This window comes from Falco biarmicus, chromosome 10 (genome assembly GCF_023638135.1).
Source record: "Falco biarmicus isolate bFalBia1 chromosome 10, bFalBia1.pri, whole genome shotgun sequence".
Taxonomy (NCBI): domain Eukaryota; kingdom Metazoa; phylum Chordata; class Aves; order Falconiformes; family Falconidae; genus Falco; species Falco biarmicus.
In genome coordinates, this window is record NC_079297.1 from 2,420,634 (window position 1) to 2,440,828 (window position 20,195).

Here is a 20,195-nt window from a genome sequence, read left to right on the forward strand (position 1 = left end):
TGGTCCCACTGCCAGCTCCTCTGACTGTCCCAAGCATAGCAGCACAAGAGGGGAACTGGAGGTGCAAGACGAGATGAGACTCCCCCATCCGTTTTCCATGTCAGTCCCCACCTCCCACAGAGGTTTTGCTCCAGGAGATAAAGCAGCAGCACAGCTCCCATGCACAAACCCATCCCTATATCGGGGGGTGCCTGCCCCCTGCCCACCCTCTGCCAAGAGACAGATACTTCCTCCCTTTTCACCCTTAACTGCTATTTCAAAATAGGAAATAAAGGTCAACAAATAAACAGAGAACAAACAAAGAGTAAACTCTATTTCCCTGGTTACAGCGACCTAAGCCGGTTTGGTTTATCCTTCTCCCAGGTTCAAACAGTACATGAATTCTCCACCACACGGTAGCCTCTGGTTTTACTGGGAAGTCAGCCCTCCTCCTCCTTCATCGTGGTGCAGTACCCATTCCCCACCCCACAGCATCACTCCTCATTTCCCTCCAGCTGCCCACCCCTGGGGGAAGCGGGATGCGACAGGGGCTGTGAGGTGAGTTCTATCGATGTAGAGGAGGAAACACAAATGGTTCACGTTGGCCACGGTTCAGCCCCAGCTGAGTCCGATTCCACAGGCACATCATGGCCAGGGAACGTGGCTGGTCACTGAGGCAGTGCTGCCAGCCCTTCCTGATGAGGCTGTGAAATAGCTGTCCCTTGGGCAACTTTTGAAGGCAGAGTACCCAAGACAGCTGCCCCCGTCAGCTTCCACCACTTGCTTGTAGGCTCTGCACAGCCCTGGGGAACGTGGGGCTGGGGACAGGGCTGACCCCCTGCCCCAGCTTGGGGTCACCCCGTTCTTTTCTGTATTTACTCAACCTCTGGCAACTTCTGGAACTAATGATCAACGACACACTGTTGCTGATTGACTACATGTTTGTTTCTGCTGAATCACTCCATAGCACACAGTTTGCAGTTCCTTCCCCACCTTCTGTAAGTCCTTCTCGAATGAGAGCTGCCCTCTCCCCACGCCTCGGTGGTGCTGGCTTTGCACGCTGCCTTAGAAAGCCAGAGGAGGAATAATTCTCCCGAGCAACGAGTCAACACACTGCTGCACTCTAAGAAGGCAAACAACAGGTTTTCAGCCTGTTTTCAGTTTAATATGCATATATTTTAATCACCACTGGTATATGAGTTAGATACACCATGGATGACTCACTAGACTTGTAATTCATAGTGATGCTGCGGTAAGTACCAAACCCCAGAAGCACACCATAACCTTGCCCCGGGCCACACACACCAGGTCCAGGGCAATAGGAAGCCGGCAGCATCGTGGGTTGGATGGAAATCATCACACACACCTGCCTTTCAAACTTTGCAACGCATCACCTTCATGCACCATAGTCCTGCAGAGCTCACAATGCATGGGTCTGTGGTCAGTGGGGCCCCACAACGAAATGGCCTAACACAACCCAAAAATGGAACACTGATAAATATTAGCAATGACCTTGCAGTTTCCCTCGCAAGGCAGCTGGATGTGATGAGATGCATCTCCCTGAGGGTGCGGCATCAGGCACTTCAAAGATGCACCAAGTCCCCAGTGTGCTCTAATGATGCCGGGCCACTGCAGGGGGATGCAGGTGGGACAAGCTCTCATCTCCTGGTCAGGAGGACAGGTAAGCATGTGCTGAAGTCCTCACCTCCCAGCAGGACCTAAGCACGGGCTTAATTTTATGCATGTTTAGGGCTGCACTGAATGCACATGCCTGTTTCATGTGTATCCAAGCCCAGAGAGAGCCCTGAAGGCTCTGGCACCTGCAAGACATGAGCACTTCTATTCTGGTCCTCCACGTGTGGCTTTCTAACTCCAAAACAGGAAACCTTTGATTCCTTTTTCTCCCCGAGCCAGCTAACTGTTAATCTATTTAGCTACAGGAAATACTCTACACGAGGGAAGGAGACACCTGAACTACACACAATACTTGGAAACTTCACCGTGTCCAGAAACAGCAACTGCATCTTCATTTTGAGTGAAGGATGCTGAGGCAAAGCTTTTCAGTCTTGTTGGAAAGCTACAGCTAAGCTGAGCCCCCATATGCAAGCGCATCCCTCTCTGCGTACCAACTGCATCGGCTGCTGCTCCTCGGCAGCAGCTGGGTTACAGCTCTGACCTCCTCCGTGGTCAGAAGTGCTGATTCACAGAGAACACCTAGAATTTGTGCTCGGACATAGCCTAAGTCCCCTAGAAAATCTCACCATGCTGGCCACCCAAGCAAATCAACACCTACCTGATTTGCCGATAGAAACTCCTGGGCGTTGTCATTCATTCCCATGTACATGTTCTCGCCATCAAACTAGAAAGACAAAAAGAAAGTTAGTGAAATGCCATCTGCACACCAGGGTCATGCACATCTCAAATATTTTCCTGGTTCTTCACGTAAAGAGCCAAAATTCCCCCCAAAAAATCCTGAACTGTTCCTTTAAAGCTTTTGAGCATGTATGAGCACACGTACGTCACGGTTATTGCAACAGAACTCGGTAACATAGCATGTTTATGTTATTTTTCCCACAAAATAATGAATGAATCACTCCAAACAAATAAGCCAAACGTGCAAAACCACAGATATACCCAGCAGAAAGATCACCCAGATGAAGTTCTTGCTAAAATTCCTACTAGAGCATCAATTGGCTTTAAAAAGCCAACTTCCATTGATGGAAATTTCCAGACAGGCAGTTCCCATTCAGTGCTCTTCCAGACACCAATATGTTCCTTAACCATCGAAACAAACCTACAGCAGCGATGCAGAAAGCCACTCTGGACCATACATGAGGGGGTCTCTATGAAAAGCCTGATTCCCCACCCTGACAGTTTGCTGCCGTTTGCAAACCCTGGCTGCAAGAAGGCACATCTGCCCCATCTCCCGGTCCCCTGCCGGCTCTGCCAGGGCTCTGCCCCACGGCTGGGCGAGGGGCAGGCAGCCTGAGCGCAGCGCCTTCCCTGCGCCCCCACGGCTCCTGCAAACACGCCTGCCCCCTTCACCCGGTTCCATGCTGCTAATCCACTTATTAGGCTACAAAATCCCCATGGGGTACTGCAAAACTCTTCTCATTAATTAGCTACAACGGGAGCTTTTCACTTGCTCCAATTCCAAACGAAGGAAAAAAGCCCTCCAGGATAGTCACTGGCTCTAAGTATGGCTGGGGCAGTTCTCAAGGCTAAGTTCACAAATTAATTACGGCAATAAAATGGGCTATGCCATAAAACACTCCTGAGGCAAGGATGAAGGTACCAGCTGTGAATGACACCATGTACTTAACAAGGCGAAGAGGCAACCCTCTTGCCCTTACAAGCCGGATGATGAATTGGAGGTTGTTCACCCCGTGCACGTCCTCTCGTTTTCTGATACGAAGCTGATACCAGTTAGGTCTTAACAGAAAGGGGTTGTATTAAGAAAAATAAAAGAGAAATCTAAAGAAAACCAGGTGAAGATTTTCAGTGTAGACTATTAATTACACTTCCATTTCTCAAAGTGATACAGGATTAGCTATTAAAAAGTCAGCAGAGTTAGTAAAGCCAAGGGGGGGTAACAGCTCTGCTCCGTGTCAGACACCCTCTAATTGCCAAACTATCCTCTGGGGTAGAAGAGCAAACCAATTAAAAGCAGTAAAATTAGAGCAGGTATTGTGACACTTATTAACTAATAGCAATAGCAGCCGCAGCAGGGTGGGAGGAGATCCCTGCGCAAATGCAGGAGTTCGTTAAAGCCATCAGTGAGGCAGGAGCTGGCGGGATGCAGGGAGCACCAGCAGCCCGAGGAGCTCGCTGGGACAAGCAGCTCTCCCAGAAGCCAGCCAGGCGCTCTTTGCTTTAAACTGAATTTCCCTCCACCTGTAAAACGATCGCCGGCAGAGCCAGCTCCTGCTAACACGCTTCCAGCTGGAGCTGCCGTGCTTCCAGGCATGGAGACTCGGTCAGCTCTACAGCCCAAGCACCCTCTGCCCACCCCCAGTTCTCAGCAGAAAAGGCTGAATTTGCAGGAGAGGCGGCACAGTTTGGGGGAGATGCTCAGCCCTGCGGCAGTGGGACCCAAGCTCTGCGGCAGAAGTCGGTCTCTGGCTTGACATGGGCGGTAGCGTGGGTAGCGTGGGTTTGGGGAGCCCATCTTTTTGGAACAGGAAAAATGATGGTCCCCAGGTCCCACTCCCAAGCTCTTTTGGGGACCATTCCACCAAAAAAACATCAGGTGGATCCTGCAGCCTGAGCAGACACGCCGAGGCTGGGTGCCGCATGGACGTGGGACCCTTTCTGACAGTCCGACCTGCAGTGCCAGAGCCTTGTGCCAGGGCAGCGGCACAGACATGCTGTGCGGCACTACGGGGACGCTTAAAGCTCTTGCATCTGGCGGCTGCACACTGAGATGCTTCAGGGGAGCTGCACGAGAGCTTTCCAGCAAGGAGCCCTGAAGACAAACAAAATATTCCAGTGGGGGGATGGTTCTGTCCATCCCTGGAACCAGTCAAGAATCTGTGCTGCAGAAACATTTACTTCCACGTCAGGAAAAGAGCATCTCTTTCCTAAGTAAAAGCTTTGCCCCTCTGAGAGATTTAAGTACACAGATGATGCACATCCATCCATCTCCCTTCCTTGCAACACACACCTCACTTTTGACCTCCTCCATCCCTGTATTTTGCAGATCTAGACTATGACGGGTTTGAAACAGCTCTTCTCCAGAAAACAAGTCACCTGGAAATGTACATTTGGAAAACAAAAAGTATCTTTCACTAGGGAGGTCCAGGGCAGGACACTCTGCTTTCTCTGTATCATTCTGTTCGTCAGAATGTATTTTTTTTTATGGCTTTCTACTATTCCCCTACCTCCGCTCCACACTTCCTTCTGCCCTCGATCCTTCATAATAACTGTAATGAATCCTGCCTTCAAAATTACTGTGCTTCTGATTGCCAGGCTGAGCAGCGAGCCTGAAAATCAAGACTCAAAATGCAATGGAAACTTTGGAACTTCCCCACTGCTGATTGGATTTTTTTCCCCTCTCCTCCAGGCTATGAAGGTGCAAACAAATTTATTAGAAATTCTCCCATCAGGATATTTTTTCAATTAGACATTTGCCACTTATACACCAGCCAGGTAGAGCAGATAAGTAATGTGCTCTCCCTCTTCTCATTACTGTTTCGCTACAGAATACACTTCAAAACAATCAGCCCCATCGTTCCAGGTAGATTCACGGCAGAAACAAACATTTTAGTATTTCCCTTTGGCTACAAACGCTTCCTCCCTTTTGCTTTTGCCCATCAAGCCTCCCAGGCACTTCCAGACCTGGGTGCACCCATTCATCACCCTCTGTGCCCCCCAAATTGATCAAACCGGTACTGAATGATGTGTGCAGGCAGAGTGGCAGGTATCATTTTCAAGGCCTAATTCAAAAGGATGCAGTTCTCTTAATCATCCTTTTGCTCTTTTGTAATGATTTAATTTTTGTTATTTTTGGCTAATAGGAGCAGCCTATTAAACAAATCAGTGGCTGTGGCTAATTCTCAGCCTGTCCTGCATGAAATGAGTACAAAGCTCAGGTGAGCAGAGACCACTCTCAGCCTGTAGTGCTTTGCATCCACGACGTGATGTTCACTGGAAAACCTGGGAAATGAAACCCCTGCGCAGCCAAGTTGGTAAATCAGGAGAGGTAGGAAGATGTGATTAATTGCTCTTCCTTCATCTGAGACTTGGACCCACTTTTATCTAACTTGCAGTGACGTACATCAGTGACGGCTGCCCACAAGCGTAACTAGAATGCAGGATCTCTACTTCAAAAAGAACCCAGAAAGCCTCACTTTGCCAAATCCCAACTCAGACTTGTCTGCTGTAACATGCGCGGGACAGTAACAACTCTACTCACCAGATTAATTAAAAAACCACAAAACCCAAACAAAACCTTCAGAGCAAACTGCCCAGTTTCCTCCCATGCGGTAAAGGCATGCTGTCACATGAACGCCAGCAAACTGCCTCCATCTGCAGGTGACATGAACTCCAGCCCGAAGGAAGGAGAGCACAGGTGTGACCCGCTCTCGTGCCACAGGAGGTGCCTTCGCTGGCACCGATGGATCAGCACACGGGTGCTGTCCCCACTGTTCAGACCGGGGACATCTGGGTGACGGACGCAGAGCTGTGCCTCCACGACGGGCGCCTCTCCATGGGATATGCTACCATGTCTTTTGGGTCCAAGCAAGAGATATAAGGACAGTTCTACTCTATGAGAAAACACCTTTTGAAGTCTAGCCTTGCGTAAAAAGTGCTTTGCTTTAAAAATACAATTCTTTTACTATGGCCTTTCCAGGGGAGCTGGAGCTGGCACAGCAGCTGTGGAGGCTGCACATACCAGCCCATACAGGGAGCTGAGCGCAGGCTGGATTCAGATGATGTTCTACAAAGTGCTTTTTATTTATTTTTATTGCTTTTCTAGACTTACTTTGGTTTCTTATTTTTGGGATCAGACATTATTTTCAAACCTGTAAATGTGCCCAGAGGTCATATAGGTCCCATGTTAGTAAGATGAAAATGAATAAGAAAAATAAATTCATGCTGCAGGCTGGGACAGACCCCAGAGCAAAGCGGCTGTGTGATCTCCAGCTCTGTGCAAACATGGAGAATAAATGTTTGTTAACTGGGAAGGACCCAGTGGAAAGAAACACAACCTCCTGCCAAGATTCAGAGAAGGTGCTACTTTCTCAGGGATGGCGCTACCAGCTTGTACAATTTTATTACAAATCTCATCACATTCTTTTATTTCCTGAGAGTCATGAGCTAAGATGTAAACCTCAACTCTGTAAGAAATATGTCAGCAGCACTCATACCAGCGATGGCTTCAATGACACCTGCAAGATCTCAAAAATCTTCCAAACTTCTTGTTTAATTTTACTTTAAGTGTGGTGGGTTTGGGGTTTGTGTTTTTGTTGGTTTTTTTAGGAGTCTTACTTAAATTTTAACACTCATTGCTTGTGGTACTATACCAGAGCACCTTAACTGCAAGTCCACTGAGGACCTGGAGCCTGTTAATGCAAATCCAGAGGTAATCAAAAGCCATCATCATCAAGGAACTACAAAATGCCCAGTGAAGAACAAACCAGGTGCTTCCAGTGATTCCTACTGCTCAGAGCTTTAGGCACTTGCCTCTCCATTTTGCCTCCTTGTGCCAGGACACAGGAGATGGGCAGCAGGACCCTTCTGAGGACACCATTCCCAAACTGGTTGCACTGGGGATATCACCTTTCACTGAAGGTGCTTGGGGTGTAGCTAGTTTGAGGGTCCAACAAGCTACACCTCAGCCACCACCAGCATCAAGACATAGAGCGACCCACAGTAATGCTGTGCCTTAAAGTTTTCAGTGAATGAAAGTTAGGAGACAAGAAAACTTGCACACACACAGTCTATGCCATATTTAGTACTCCCCATTAAAAAAGAATAAATAAAAATTATTGCAGTCCACGTGTTGCTGGGGTTTATTATCTGCCTCTGATGGCACCCTACCCACCATGTGGAAATATAACTCTTCTTAAGAAAGCCTTACAGAAGTAGTTTTTTCCACAAATATTTTTTATTAAGGAAGCATTATTTGAGTGGCACAACCACATTCTGCTGTAGCTGCATTTTGGCCACGGTACTTCCAGCCCTCCCTCCCCATGATACTGCTCCTGCATGGTGTGAGGCAGCCCGGCACACCAGGCTCAGCACTATGGGCACACTGGGCATCGTCACCAAACCTACGGCCCCTGATGCTGGCATGGATTGCCTTTGCCAGCACACATCTCTGCCACATCCCTGGGATGTGAAATACTCACTTCATCCCTGCCTCTGTCAGCGCTGCTGCCTGCAGAGCTGCCGCTGTGATTTCCTATAGGAGTAATTTAGCATCGCTTCTTCGGGGAATACATCGCTGAGGTTAGCTTAATCTCTTTAACTGCGGTTTCCCCATTAAGGTCTTTACACAACCTCTGGCCCAAAGTGATCTACTTAGTATTATTTATTTGTCCACTGAAATGCTTGGATAGCCCTTCAGTTGATCCTGTCAAAGAAGGTCAAGGGTTCAGCTATAGATTTATGACACCCCCCGGCTCTGGATCCTCCTGCAAGGCACTCCCAGGGGCTGGCCACAAGCTGCAATTTGCTCCAGGACAAATGGCCTTGTGAGGGAGAGGCCACCACAGCAGGTGTCAGTGGCAGCACATCCTGCGACCGGCTGCACAGCTGAGCATCTGCCAGAGTCACCTGGGCTTCATGGGGGCTGGGCTTTATGCACGCTCGTGTATTATCCCAGCGTAAAATCAGATTGATACAGAAGAAGTCTTAAAGCTTAAAACCTTATAGCAAATGTAGTTTGGTTGGTGGCTTTGTTGTAAGAACAATTTACAAAAAGGATAAAAGCCTAATATCAGTTATTTCTCAAACATACCAGAAGCAGGAAAACTACTGCAGAGTTGGTGGTGCCAAGGGCTGCTACAGACTGTCAAGAACCTAAAATCAGGTGGGAAAGGCAGGAATGATCTGTACCGGCTTAGACACTGATGGGAGTATTCAGTGTTCCCAAACTGGAGCATCTCCCTTGGAACAGCCCATCCAAGCAGCCCTCACACTGGGATGGCCAGTAGGAAAAAAAACAAAACAAAACAAACCCAACAAAATCCCAAGGAGCCCCCATGGCCAAGAGGCATTCAGCCATCTGCTCTAAAGCCTCACAAGGTGACAAATGGGGTGCACAGCCTGCTGCCTCTGCTCCACAGCGAACAGGAGCAGCGAGGGGAAGGTGCAGCAGGTCTGACCTGCTCAGTGAAACCACCTGGAGCTGCAGCACAGACCCGACACCAGGGCGTCATGTCCCGCAGCCCTTGAGTGTTTGCTGAAGGGTCAACAAGTACCTAGAAAAGGTGAAATGATCTCCCCACCTGGACTTCTCATAAGGTTCCTCCCCCACCCCACCCCCAAAAAAAAACAAACCTCTAAAACCCAAACCCATCTTGTCATGAGGCAAAAGGGAAGGTCCTCTTGCTCACATCCAGGGAAAAGATACTCATTAGGTTTTAGCAAGAGGAGAATCATGGTCCACAGTCCATCTGCAATAAAATCTATCTAGTTCATAATATAAGTGATCTAGAATGATTGAAGTTTATTAATGAGACAAAAATTATTCAGGCTAGCCAAAACTAAAAGCTACTTTGAATGGCTTTGCATTAAGACTCTCGCAGTACTAAGTGGCAGTGAGGAAATGGAAGATTAAATTTAATGTCAATAAATGTAAAGTAATGCACTGGAGAAAAGCAATCCTAACAATACAGACATGACAATGGGCCTTAAAATAGCTGTTAGTGTCCAGAACCGAACCCGTGCGTTCGTTCTGGAGAGTTCACTTCCAAATTCTGCTCAGCCCTCAGCAAATGCCAAAAATGCCGTTCAGGTTTTAGAAGCAATTAGGAAAAGAACAAAGAGCTATAGATCAAACATTATTTTATCATCTGTACAGTCAGGAGAAGGCAAGAGGGGAATTTCTGGGAGGCTCCAGGTGTGGAACAGTACATGCGGCCGAGGAAAAGAGCTGATAGACACACAGGGACAAACGGAGATGCACATGAACTCATGTGATTAGAACAGGGAATGGCTCTTCTCTCATTCTCATAGCTTAAAACCAAGGAGGCAGCCACTGAAATCATGATCTAGTGGAATTAAACACCTTACAGAGAAGTTTTTTACGCAGCAATCCTCTTGCTGCAGGATGCTGTGGCCTAGGAGGATCCAGAATAGCAACTGGATAAAATTAGAGGGGAGTAGTAAATACAAACCGCTGAGCTCAAGATGGCCCTGACCTGTGGGCTGTTGGAAGTTCTGCGAGTAGATGTAATCTCATTAGATATTAGGAAAAACATTTTCCACCATTTGGGTGGTCTCCATCCCTGGAGATACTCAGAGCTTAGCTGGACCAGGTGCTGCACCACCTCATCTGGCTGGCACAGCTTTGCTCAGGGACTTGGGACACGCAGACGTCCCACCCGCCCAGCAGTATTTGGTGTCTGAGTGCTTCTATGGTACGTGATCATGCAGCGCTTACCCCTGCAGCCACATGGACCTCCTCCCCAAGAGCATCTCCAGCATCCCCTTTTATTCGCCTGTACTCGAGGCTCGAGAGATCTTGAATGCCGCCACTATTCAAGTGACAGCATTCATTTATCTAAGAAACTGGCTGGTTTTCTGTGAACGCTGCACACAAAATTATTGTTATTACATTATTGGGGAGGAATGAGGACTTAAACTCATTTACCTGGACCTTTCAGAGCCTGCAAAGGAGTTCAAGCTCTTCACATACACACACACACAAAAAAAATAATCCATCCACGAAAAGCTACAGGGAGCAGCAGAATTTAGTCTTAAGACTGACATGGAAATAGATTAATTTTTTTTCCCATTTCATATTCTAATTACAATTCTTCTACCCCTACTATTTTCTGTTCTCATTACAGTCTTAAAATTGCTCTGCAGATTCTGTACCTTATTCTGCTCTTCCTACCATCTTTGTCATGGAAATGAGAAACAGAATGTATAAGCATGAAAATATTGCCGAGATCAAAATTCTGCTTAACCCTTTCACGTGTGGCTCCGTAAAGAGGCAAAACCAGCACAGACCAGCTAATCCTCCCATCCAGCCTCCTCTCCTCCTAGCTGAAGCAAGGGAGAAGAGAAACTCTCTATTAATTTAAATGCACTATTAATTTAAAGGCCAAAGTTACTCACGCTCACACCCCTGCTGTGCATGGAGAAGGGGCTGGGTTATTTCAGCTTATCAGGTTTTGCCCCTGAGGGCAGATCTTGATCTAGCACACTGACCGTGTTCAAATGATTACGGTTGGGTTTTAGCTTTCAGTCTGCCGAGCCCTTGGTGTAACACTGGCAGGGAGAGGTGTGGCGCGGTGCTTCAAGCAGCCCCAGTGCTCTGGGTGCACGGGAGATCTCCATCCTCTTCCTCCTCCTCCTCTCCCACGGCACAGAGCTCACCAGAGCTGCAGCTCTGGCCAGCCCAAACCCTTCCCAATTTCTCTTAGAGCTGGGGCATAGATAAAGAAATCCCTCCCAGCACAACCCTGCTTTCACCCAGGACGTCTCTAGCCCCTCGCTGACCATGCTCAATGCTGTTTATTTTGTGAGATACAATCACACAGATGTAGCTGCAAGGCTCGGGCATGTACAACATTTCCTTTCTGAAACCAAACAACAAGCACATCCTGCGTTGTTTATCAAACTCCTTGAGCACCTGCGTAAGCGTATCTGAAAATAAATAAATAAATAAAAAAAATAAAATAAAATAGAGACCAGGCCCCTGCTAAGGTGGTCCTTCTCCCATCAGCAGCTGAATAACCGGGAGGGCTGAAGGCAGCAGCTCGCGCTGTAAGTGCCTGGCACCCTGTGCATTGCTGGGGAGGGAAGGAGGGAAACGACTGCAGCACGTTTCCTGGCACCGGGCTGGTATGCAAAGAGTCTGAAACAAATACAGTAAGTGATGATGTGACTTAACTGTGCTGCCTGCTTCGCCGTAACGATTGTAATTCACAGGAAACTGAGAGAGGCAGCAAATGTATAAAGATCTAAAAGAAGCCGTGGACGCTCTGTGCAAGAACTGTGCCAGAGTCAAAGGCACCTAGAAACATTGTCTTTTGCAAGATAAAACCTCAGGGCTGAGATAAAAATAGAACTTATACCTGTCTGCTTTGGAAGCAGTTACCAGCGTGGCGCTGCTCTGGAGATCTTTCATGGAGATGCTGATTACAACACCAGAACAACAGCCCTCGCTGCAACCAGAGGTACCACCGAAGAGGGGCTACATGGCGGCCACTGGCACCAAACAGCTGAGGACGCACAGGAGCAGCAGGAAGGAAAGAAACCTTCCACAAGCAAGTTGTCCTACCCTAGAATTTTAGCCCCCTGGCCCAGGGAGCGAGCAGGGACCCTGCGTGGGCAGAGATGTTTGGACGCACGCCCAAGCCCAGGGCTGAAGGCGAACGCCTGGATTGAATAAAAGCAATTGACGGGCAAGAAGCGCGGTGGGAGTGAGCAGGGGAAGCAGCTGTTGCCACAGCAGCCCCGCGCGAGCAGTCGCTGTGGTTACGCTGAGTTTGACGTACACGCACAGCGCAGGCATAATTTTGGAAATCTCTATCTTTTCTCAACTGAAAAGTAAATAAATAAATAAGCACACAAGCGCACATCGCAGAGAGGAAGAGACCTGTCAGAGGAGCAATGCAGAGATTCTTAAAGCTAATAACTTTTTAAGACCATGTATTATGCTTCCGATCCCGCTGCCTTGTTGACAGCTGTACAGGTTAACAACCTGGCTCCCAAATATCTGCTAACTCACTCCAATAATTCACAAAGTGACAGGTGCTACTCAGCTGCCATTCAAGAAAAAAAAAAAAAATAGTAACTTTAATTCTCCCTACAGCCACTGTTCCTTCAGCAAAGCCACTCTGAAGCACAGGCCAGAGCGCACACACTGGCCACCTGCAAGCCCAGCTGGCTACTTCACTGAAGGTTTTCATCATCTGAACGTTTGCCCCACTAGTGAAAGCAAGGGTACAGCTCTGCCCCCCCCCCCCCCCCCCCCGAATTCAAGATCACATTGTTTTTTACTCTGTTGCAAAGCGTAAGGGAGAAGAACAACTGATTTTCAAGGCAATTTTGGTGAGAATGAGGAGCATTATGCAAAAACAGTTGGGGGGGGGGGGGCGGGGGGGGGAGGGAAATAAAAATCAGAGAGCTTCCACTCTAGTCATTTAGTGAACAGTTTTCCAACACACAAATATTTGCCACGGGTGAAAACCTGCCTTCTGTGGTTCTGCACTGAACTGTGTATGCAAATAACTCCGCAGCGGTACATAGCATGACTTGCAAAAAAACACAGGATGACAAAGTACCACCCATTTAACAATTTTACCTTAGACATTTGGACATATTCATGACTCAAAAAACACTGATGAAAAGTGACATCATCTTTAAATAAAACAAAACAAAACACCAAAACAAAACCAAACAAAAAAAAAAACCATGCAAAAAACAAACCAACCAAAACCCAGGAACAACAGGAAGGTAATTTCTAAAATTACACCCTGGAAGTCTGGAAGCATCTTCACTGCCCATTTTTCTTACAGCTGTACAGCACTTGGCATCTTTTTCCTTTTATTTGCCCCATCTTATTTAAACCATAGACTCCACGTGTATTTTCTGTAAGTGTTTTTATACCACCCAACTAGATCCTAATCCTAGTGAGAATCAGGAATGTCCAACGTAAACAAATAATAAAGAATAATGCAGCGCACAGCTTCCCCCACCAGAGAACCAGCTTTTATCCCACCAGCAACCTTGCTGTCAACAACCCTGCTATCCTTTCTAAACCCACACAACCGAACTGTCAGGACTGCTCACAACCTCAGCGTGTGTCTTGATGCGCACAGGGCAACGGTGAGCTCATCCCGGCACACTTGGTCACCGTGCTGCAGGGCGGATGTGCAAGGGGAACCCAACCCCCCACGGCAAGACCCTCAGGGAGCCAAGGGGGTTTATGCAAACCTCCTTCAGACGAAACCCTTTCGTAGCCTTGAAGGCGGCCAGATTTCCCATCCCTGCTCTGGCAGAAAGAGCATCGTCCCCAGCACGTGGGCCTCCTTTTGACTACGCTGCTGCTGCCTTTTAACAAAAATTGTAATTATTCCCTTAAACAAAGAGCAATGAGCCCCCTAGGCCATTCCAGTAGCCTGCACTGCATCCAGAGGACCCACTGCCACCCAAGCCCCCATCCATCACCCCAGCCCCTCCAGCAGCAGAAGCAAAGGAGCACCACAGGATTTTTACCACTGGAGGATTTGCCATTGAGGCATCATTGTGGGGCCAAGCAAACGGGGGCCACGCAGGCAGGCACTGCCTCTGAGGCTGCAAGCTGAGCAAACCATCTGGGGAAAATACCCCAAGAGCCTTAAAATCCCAGTCTCTGCAGAAAAAGCAATGTAACGGGAAGCTTGGTGCAAGGAGTAGTTGATATACACCCCGCAAGCAGCGCCGGGCAGCTGCAGGGCTGGAAGGGGCAGCTCTGCCCGCAGTGGTGGCCCCAGCAGTGCGCTGCGTGGTCGGATTAAATGACCCAGCTCCAAGGGCTGCCCCGGCCACGTGGTCCCGCGCCTGGGAGAACAGCAAAGCCCCGCAAAGGGGCATGGCAGCGTGTCGGGAGCGGGAGGGTGCAGACGTGCTTGGGGCACGGGCACTCATCACCCCTGCGAAGCGAGAGGCTGGAGCCAAAAGGTGTTGGCTGAAAGGTCGCAGGGAGACAACGCCGAGCTCTGCAGATGTGGCACCTACAGAGCCACGAACACAGCACCGGTGCTGCAGCTTCCCATGCCGGAGACTCAAGACACGCAAAGCCATGGTTGTACAGAAGCTGAAGTTCAGTGACATTTCACACGGGCTGCAAAACTCGCATCGGAAAGGTACCTCTGCAGGCAGCACACCACATCCTTGTACGGCCTGAAGTGATGAGTTAGGTTCGTCAAGCAAAGCTGTCGGGCGGCATTTCCAGGGGGTGGTGCATGTAACAGCCCTGCCGCTGCGCTGGCCTCTATTCCCTGCCAGGTCCCGCAGCGCACCCAAAGCCTGCACCACTTTGCTCCCAACCTCAACTTCTGGTTATTAAAAACAACCAACAAACCATCCCTCCAAAGCACTTCTAATTTCAGCTTTTTTTTTTTTTCTTTTTCTTTCTTCTCCGCCTCCCCCTGAGACCACTCTCTGTTCTTTTTATTAATCTTTCCAGGAAATTTTACTGCCAGATAACTTTTTTTCATTAGGGCGAGAAGGCAGTCCATGCTTACCGCAGCCCAGCTGGCCTCAGGTTTACTTGTTAAAATACACACCTTAGCATTGAGAATTCTCAACATCTTAAAAAGACAGTTGAAAACTCATTAAAATTAATGAAACTAATCAGAAAGAAGTACCTCTGATTATTATTATGCCCCTGCTTCACTGTAAATAATTGAATAGAGATATTATTATTACTATTATTAACCTTAACAAGAAGTTTAAAGCATGTTGATGAGAAAGAGAAAAAGCAGCTTTGCCCAACTAATTAATGACTTAAATAAAAATAAACAAAGGGAGTCTTCCTGATTTTAGCAAAGTCCTGCCTTTTTCCAAGCAGTTAAAAGCAAGACTGACAGCTTTATAGATAGGGGAATGGGCAGATAAGATAAACACGCACAATACAAACTTGTCCAAAGCTTTAACAGTCTTTCTCTGCACCACTTCCAGCTCATTAAATTACAGTATTACTATAGATTTGCAGCAAAATTATCTTTTATCTCAGCTTCTTTTAAAGCTATTTGGCATTTGCTAGTATTTTCTATTATAAATCTAATTGCAGATTCCAAACAGACAAGGGCTCATTAAGCCTTAATTATGCACATGTTGTTTTCAACAAACATTTTCATTTGGACTGCTGTGAGCTGTAATTGTTCGGAAGGCACTGCAGCCTCCGCTTACCCACTTCCCTGGGATGGCAAAAGCTACTTTCAAGTAGGTCACGGCTTGGCTGAACAAACGATTTGCAACCTGTGGAGTCTGGGATGTGCCACTGCGGCGGGAACACCAGCGGGGCAGCATCGCCGGACACAGGGGCGGCAGCCAGGATGCTCCCCACGCCCGTACCTGCCCGCCGAGCCCTGCTCGTGGGGTTAGCTGTGCCTGGCTTGGGCAGGCGGCGGGGAGGGCACCCAGTGGGGGATGGGGCATGGCCACCCTTCCTGGGGAGCAAGGCCAGCAGGCATCAGGTGCCAGCAGCACGGGGAGTGATGCTTGGCTTCAGCTACAGTCAGGAACCGGGAGTCCTGCTCGGGTACCGCTGCCTCAGCCCGGCATCCGTGCATGTTCTGCATGACAGCTGGTCTCCTGGCCCACACCAAGCCTTGGTCCTCACCCAGCCACGCCACCCAGCACTGCCACAAGTACCACAGGACATAAAAAGTTTCAGTCCATCCAAAACTATATGAGGGTGTAGGGGAGCCCTTTTCACTTCGTGTTGGAGCTGCGGTTACGTTTGCACTCTGATATAAGTAGTAACCCACGCGAACAGCCAAGCTTTTATTAGAGGTTCAGGCTTCCTTCTAACAGCAGAAAAACTGCATCTGCTCAGACTGCAGCAGTGTTAACAGAGCAGGCATAAGCTGCAGGACAACAACATCAAGGTCCTGGGTCCTTCCAACTTCACCCACCCTCGTAACTCGCAGGCCACGGTGCCCAGGTCTTGTAGTTTAACCCCAGCCAGCAACTACGTACCAGGCAGCCGCGTGCTCTGCCCCGCTCCCCTGGTGGGATGGGGAGGAGAACTGGGGAAAAAGGAAAAACTTGTGGGTTGAGATAAGAACAATTTAATAACTGAAATAAGTAAAATACGATGATGATAATAATAATAACAAATGTAATAAAAAGGAGAGAGAGGGAGAGAGGCATAAAACCCAAGGGAATAACCCCAAGTGATGCACCGTGCAGCTGCTCCCCGCCGCTGGCCGATGCCCAGCCAGTCCCCGAGCAGTGACCGGCCCGTCCCAGCCAGCTCCCCCCGTTTCCATCCTGAGCACGATGCTCTGTGCAACGGGACATGCCTCTGGCCAGGCCGGGGCAGCTGTCCTGGCTCTGCTCCCTCCTGCTCCATGTGCCCCTGCTCGCGGGCAGAGTGTGGGAAACTGAAAACTCCATCATTTAGAGTAATCAGGACCTGGCAACAACTAAAACATCAGCATGTCATCGACATTGTTCTCATCCCAAATCCAGAACACAGCACTGCACCGGCTACTGAGTAGAAAATTACCTACCCCAGCTGAAACCAGGACACCGGGTTAGCAGAGCATGGCTCTGCCCCATCCCACCTCTCTGGTGAAGACAGTCACTGCATGCAAACCTCACCAGCCTCCCCCAAGCATCTTTAAGGGAGAAAAAGGTCCTTCTAATAAGTAATTCCCCACCTAATTAAGGGTTAGGGCTCCAAAGGTAGGCTGGAGGAGCTAGCTGCTGCCAGACCCAGGAACCTGGCAGGTTTTAGCACTGCTGGAAACAGCAAGGTGCTAATACAGTCGGTGTTGCAACTTCCAGCCTAAAGTCCTGCCAGGCAGGTATCCAACAGACTATCTCAGGACAAGAGAGAGCTGGCCAGAAAAGGCCTTGTTACATTAAGAAGTTAGTGTCCCTCTTCTTCACGTTCTTTCTCTCCTCTCAGTGTAGGAGATGACAAATTCTCTGTCATGTCCCAAAGAGTCATGTTGCACCATTAGGAGGAAAATGTGTCAGAGTAAGCATGAAATCTTATGGCCTTGCCTTTGAAAAAGACAACTTTTCAAGCAATAGTTTGACCTAGAAAGGTTTTCTAGGTCATTTTGATTTGGCATGTATGTCTGACCTACTAAATCTAACACAATAAAATTACAGGGTTTGTTTCAACCTGTCGGTGTCAGATCATTCATAAATTCAGATGCACTATTTACAAAACCGCTATTCATATATTCACAAATAAGGTCTCGCTAGGCTTCTTCTGGCGGAGAAGTATTTGCCCTGTTCAACATTAAGTCATGCTGACAAAGGGAAAATGTGAAAGCTCCCTTGACAAGCTGAGCTCCCATCCTTCTCACACAGCTCTTACCCTCAAATCACACAGGATTTATGGCTGCGCTACCCCTTCCCCTGCTCTTGAAATGCCCCAAACTGGCCCGTTGCCAGCTTTTCCATGGGCTGGGAACCTCCACGGCCTGGCCATCCTCATTCGTAGGGGTGCAGCCCACTAATCAGCACTAACATTAGCTGCACTAACGAAGCAAAGGGAAACATCAGCTGCTATGGAGATTCTCGTGCTCTGGCACCCTGCATCCCTCCTGCGAAGCCACGGGCACGGCCGTGACACTGGAGCTGCCACCAGAATGGCCCTGAAGAGTCCACCATGGACTTCGCAAGAGGGGGAAAAGCTTTTGCTCAGCCTACTGAGCCAAGATGCACCTCAGTGGTGGTAGCTGCAATACTCATCAAGGGCACACAAGGGATGGGTACCACCTCACAGGCTTCCCCAGCCCAGCTGGGCTGCTTGAAGCCTTGTGAAGGGTTTCATCGTCCTTCTGCAGCAGGGAAGGATGCGCTGTTAAAATATATCAAGACATTACACCTGCAGACCCAGGGTTTTAACGAGATGGTGCTCATGTTCAGCTTTTATGTCTCACGAGATCTTTTTGAAGCTCATGTTTCCGGAGTCTGGGACCCTCTGCTCAGGTACTCACAGTGTTTAAGTCAGACACCTAAAAAAATCACATTTACTAGCTAACAAGATTATTCTCTCATGCTTTGTCCACAAGCATTTAGTGGGGGAAAGTGATTTCCACCAAACAGTCTGCATCTCAATTCTGAAAGTCACACCAAGATTTCAGGCCCTCCAGTGGATAAGTTTCATTTATATTTCAGCTACACCTCTATAAAAGACACAAATATTTTTTTCCACTTTCAAATTTTTCACAACTGTTAAGAGAAAGAATCCTCTTTCTGAACCCACAGGGAGCAGCAAAAATTATACCAGTGCCACGTGGTACAACAGCCACTGACTCTGCTTTGGTTAAACTCCATCACATCAATGAAGGTTTCCTTTGTTTGAGTTTGTATTATAAAGATTTAAGCATCCTGGAGAGATGAAAACACTTAAATTTTTTACTGCTTGGCCATAATCTCTTGTTTCCCTTGGTTGCCCTGCTGCCTGTCCCTCTGCAATCCTCTAATGCTACACGTGCAGCACCTTCTCCACCTGCTAATTATAGGCTCCATTGTGCCAGATAATTCAGCCCCAGTGAGGCTGCAGGGCAGTTATGTATCACCAGACCGCATTTTGCTGTTGGCTACAAAAACAGAATTAATCACTTTCTCTAGTCAGTAAGCGGGATGGGACACTTGTGTGCTCATTGGGAAGGAAAACAAGTTTGGTTCCTTTCAACAAAACATAATGAATCTCCCAAAGAGCAGAAGGCTCATAGTTTGTATTCCTTGAAAAACAGTGTATTAATATATTTAGGAGTAAAAAAATATGTATAAATCTTTGCAAGTCATAGCAGAAACAACATGCAATGTGGTTGGATCTGAAGAACACTGCAAGTGCTGACGCAGACAACTCCCAAGCAAACGCTTTATGTGCAAATTGCTGCTGGCCAGGGCTGTAGTTTCGGTCTGTGTGGAGATATTTACTGCAGGCAGCACAGAAACCATCACTTGGCTACATCACTTCCAACCATCCATCTGGGGTTTGAGAGCAGCCTGGGGACATGCTGCCCACCAACCCCTGCCTGCACCTGACAGCCCACAACCCACCACGACACCTGAGTGTATTTAATTATTTTCCTCTGAATTCAGAAATTAGGCTAACTCCCTCCTGGGGAGTTTCTGGCCTCCCACCGCCGCTGAGCCATGGTCTGATCAGCCAGTGAAGGGGATGGCATCAGTCCCATCACTCTGCTTTTCTCCAAGGCTTCCCAGCCAGGGTCTCCAATGATGTTGGGGGAGAAGGACCAGGGCAGTCCCCACACAGCACCAGGGCACAGGATCTTCGAATTCAGACCACCCGCCCCAAACATCCCCATCAGGGCAAGATGTACTGAAGCATTTTATCAACAGCTTAAACTCCAGCTTACGCCACAGTGAGATCATTTTTAGCTTTTCCTCTCCAAGCCCAGCCTTCGAGCTACTGGGTCAAAGCAACAGGGAAACACCAATGAAGCATCTCCAGCCCAAGGCAACACCAGAGCCAAGCCCTGCTGTTAAATGCGGGAACCTTCAGCCTGGAGAAAAGAGCACGTGCTGTAACACATCCCCTGTGAGCAGGAAAGCCAGAGGACTGAGAACCAAGTGACAAAGCACAACCCGGGCAAGCAGGAGGCATGGCGGGAGGAAGCAGCTTTCGCAGAAGACCTTGCTGGGACCACAGGAGACACAGGAAACAGAAAAAGGCTGAATGGGTTTGTTTGCAGCAGCCTTCTCCCCGCCCTGCTGCCTTGCAAAGCACAGAGGAGATACCTGTATTAACTCCTTTTTAAGTACTAAAGAGATGGTCAGCAATAAGACAGCAGAAGAGGGGATGGACTGGGTAATTCCCAAGGATATATGTT

General features: G+C 48.4%; 1 protein-coding gene across 7 annotated transcripts in view; it reads right to left on the reverse strand.

The window, feature by feature from the left end:
• The window catches only part of TOX2 (TOX high mobility group box family member 2), a 150,755-nt gene that overhangs the window by 87,697 nt on the left and 42,863 nt on the right, over positions 1-20,195 (reverse strand). For 6 of the 7 annotated variants that reach the window (XM_056353951.1, XM_056353950.1, XM_056353957.1 and 3 more), the window contains exon 2: positions 2,273-2,338. In XM_056353951.1, the coding sequence (XP_056209926.1) occupies positions 2,273-2,338 (66 nt within the window). Of the gene's footprint in view, positions 1-2,272; positions 2,339-10,770; positions 10,903-20,195 lie in introns of those variants that run through there. The other variant, XM_056353953.1, reaches the window with a different exon arrangement.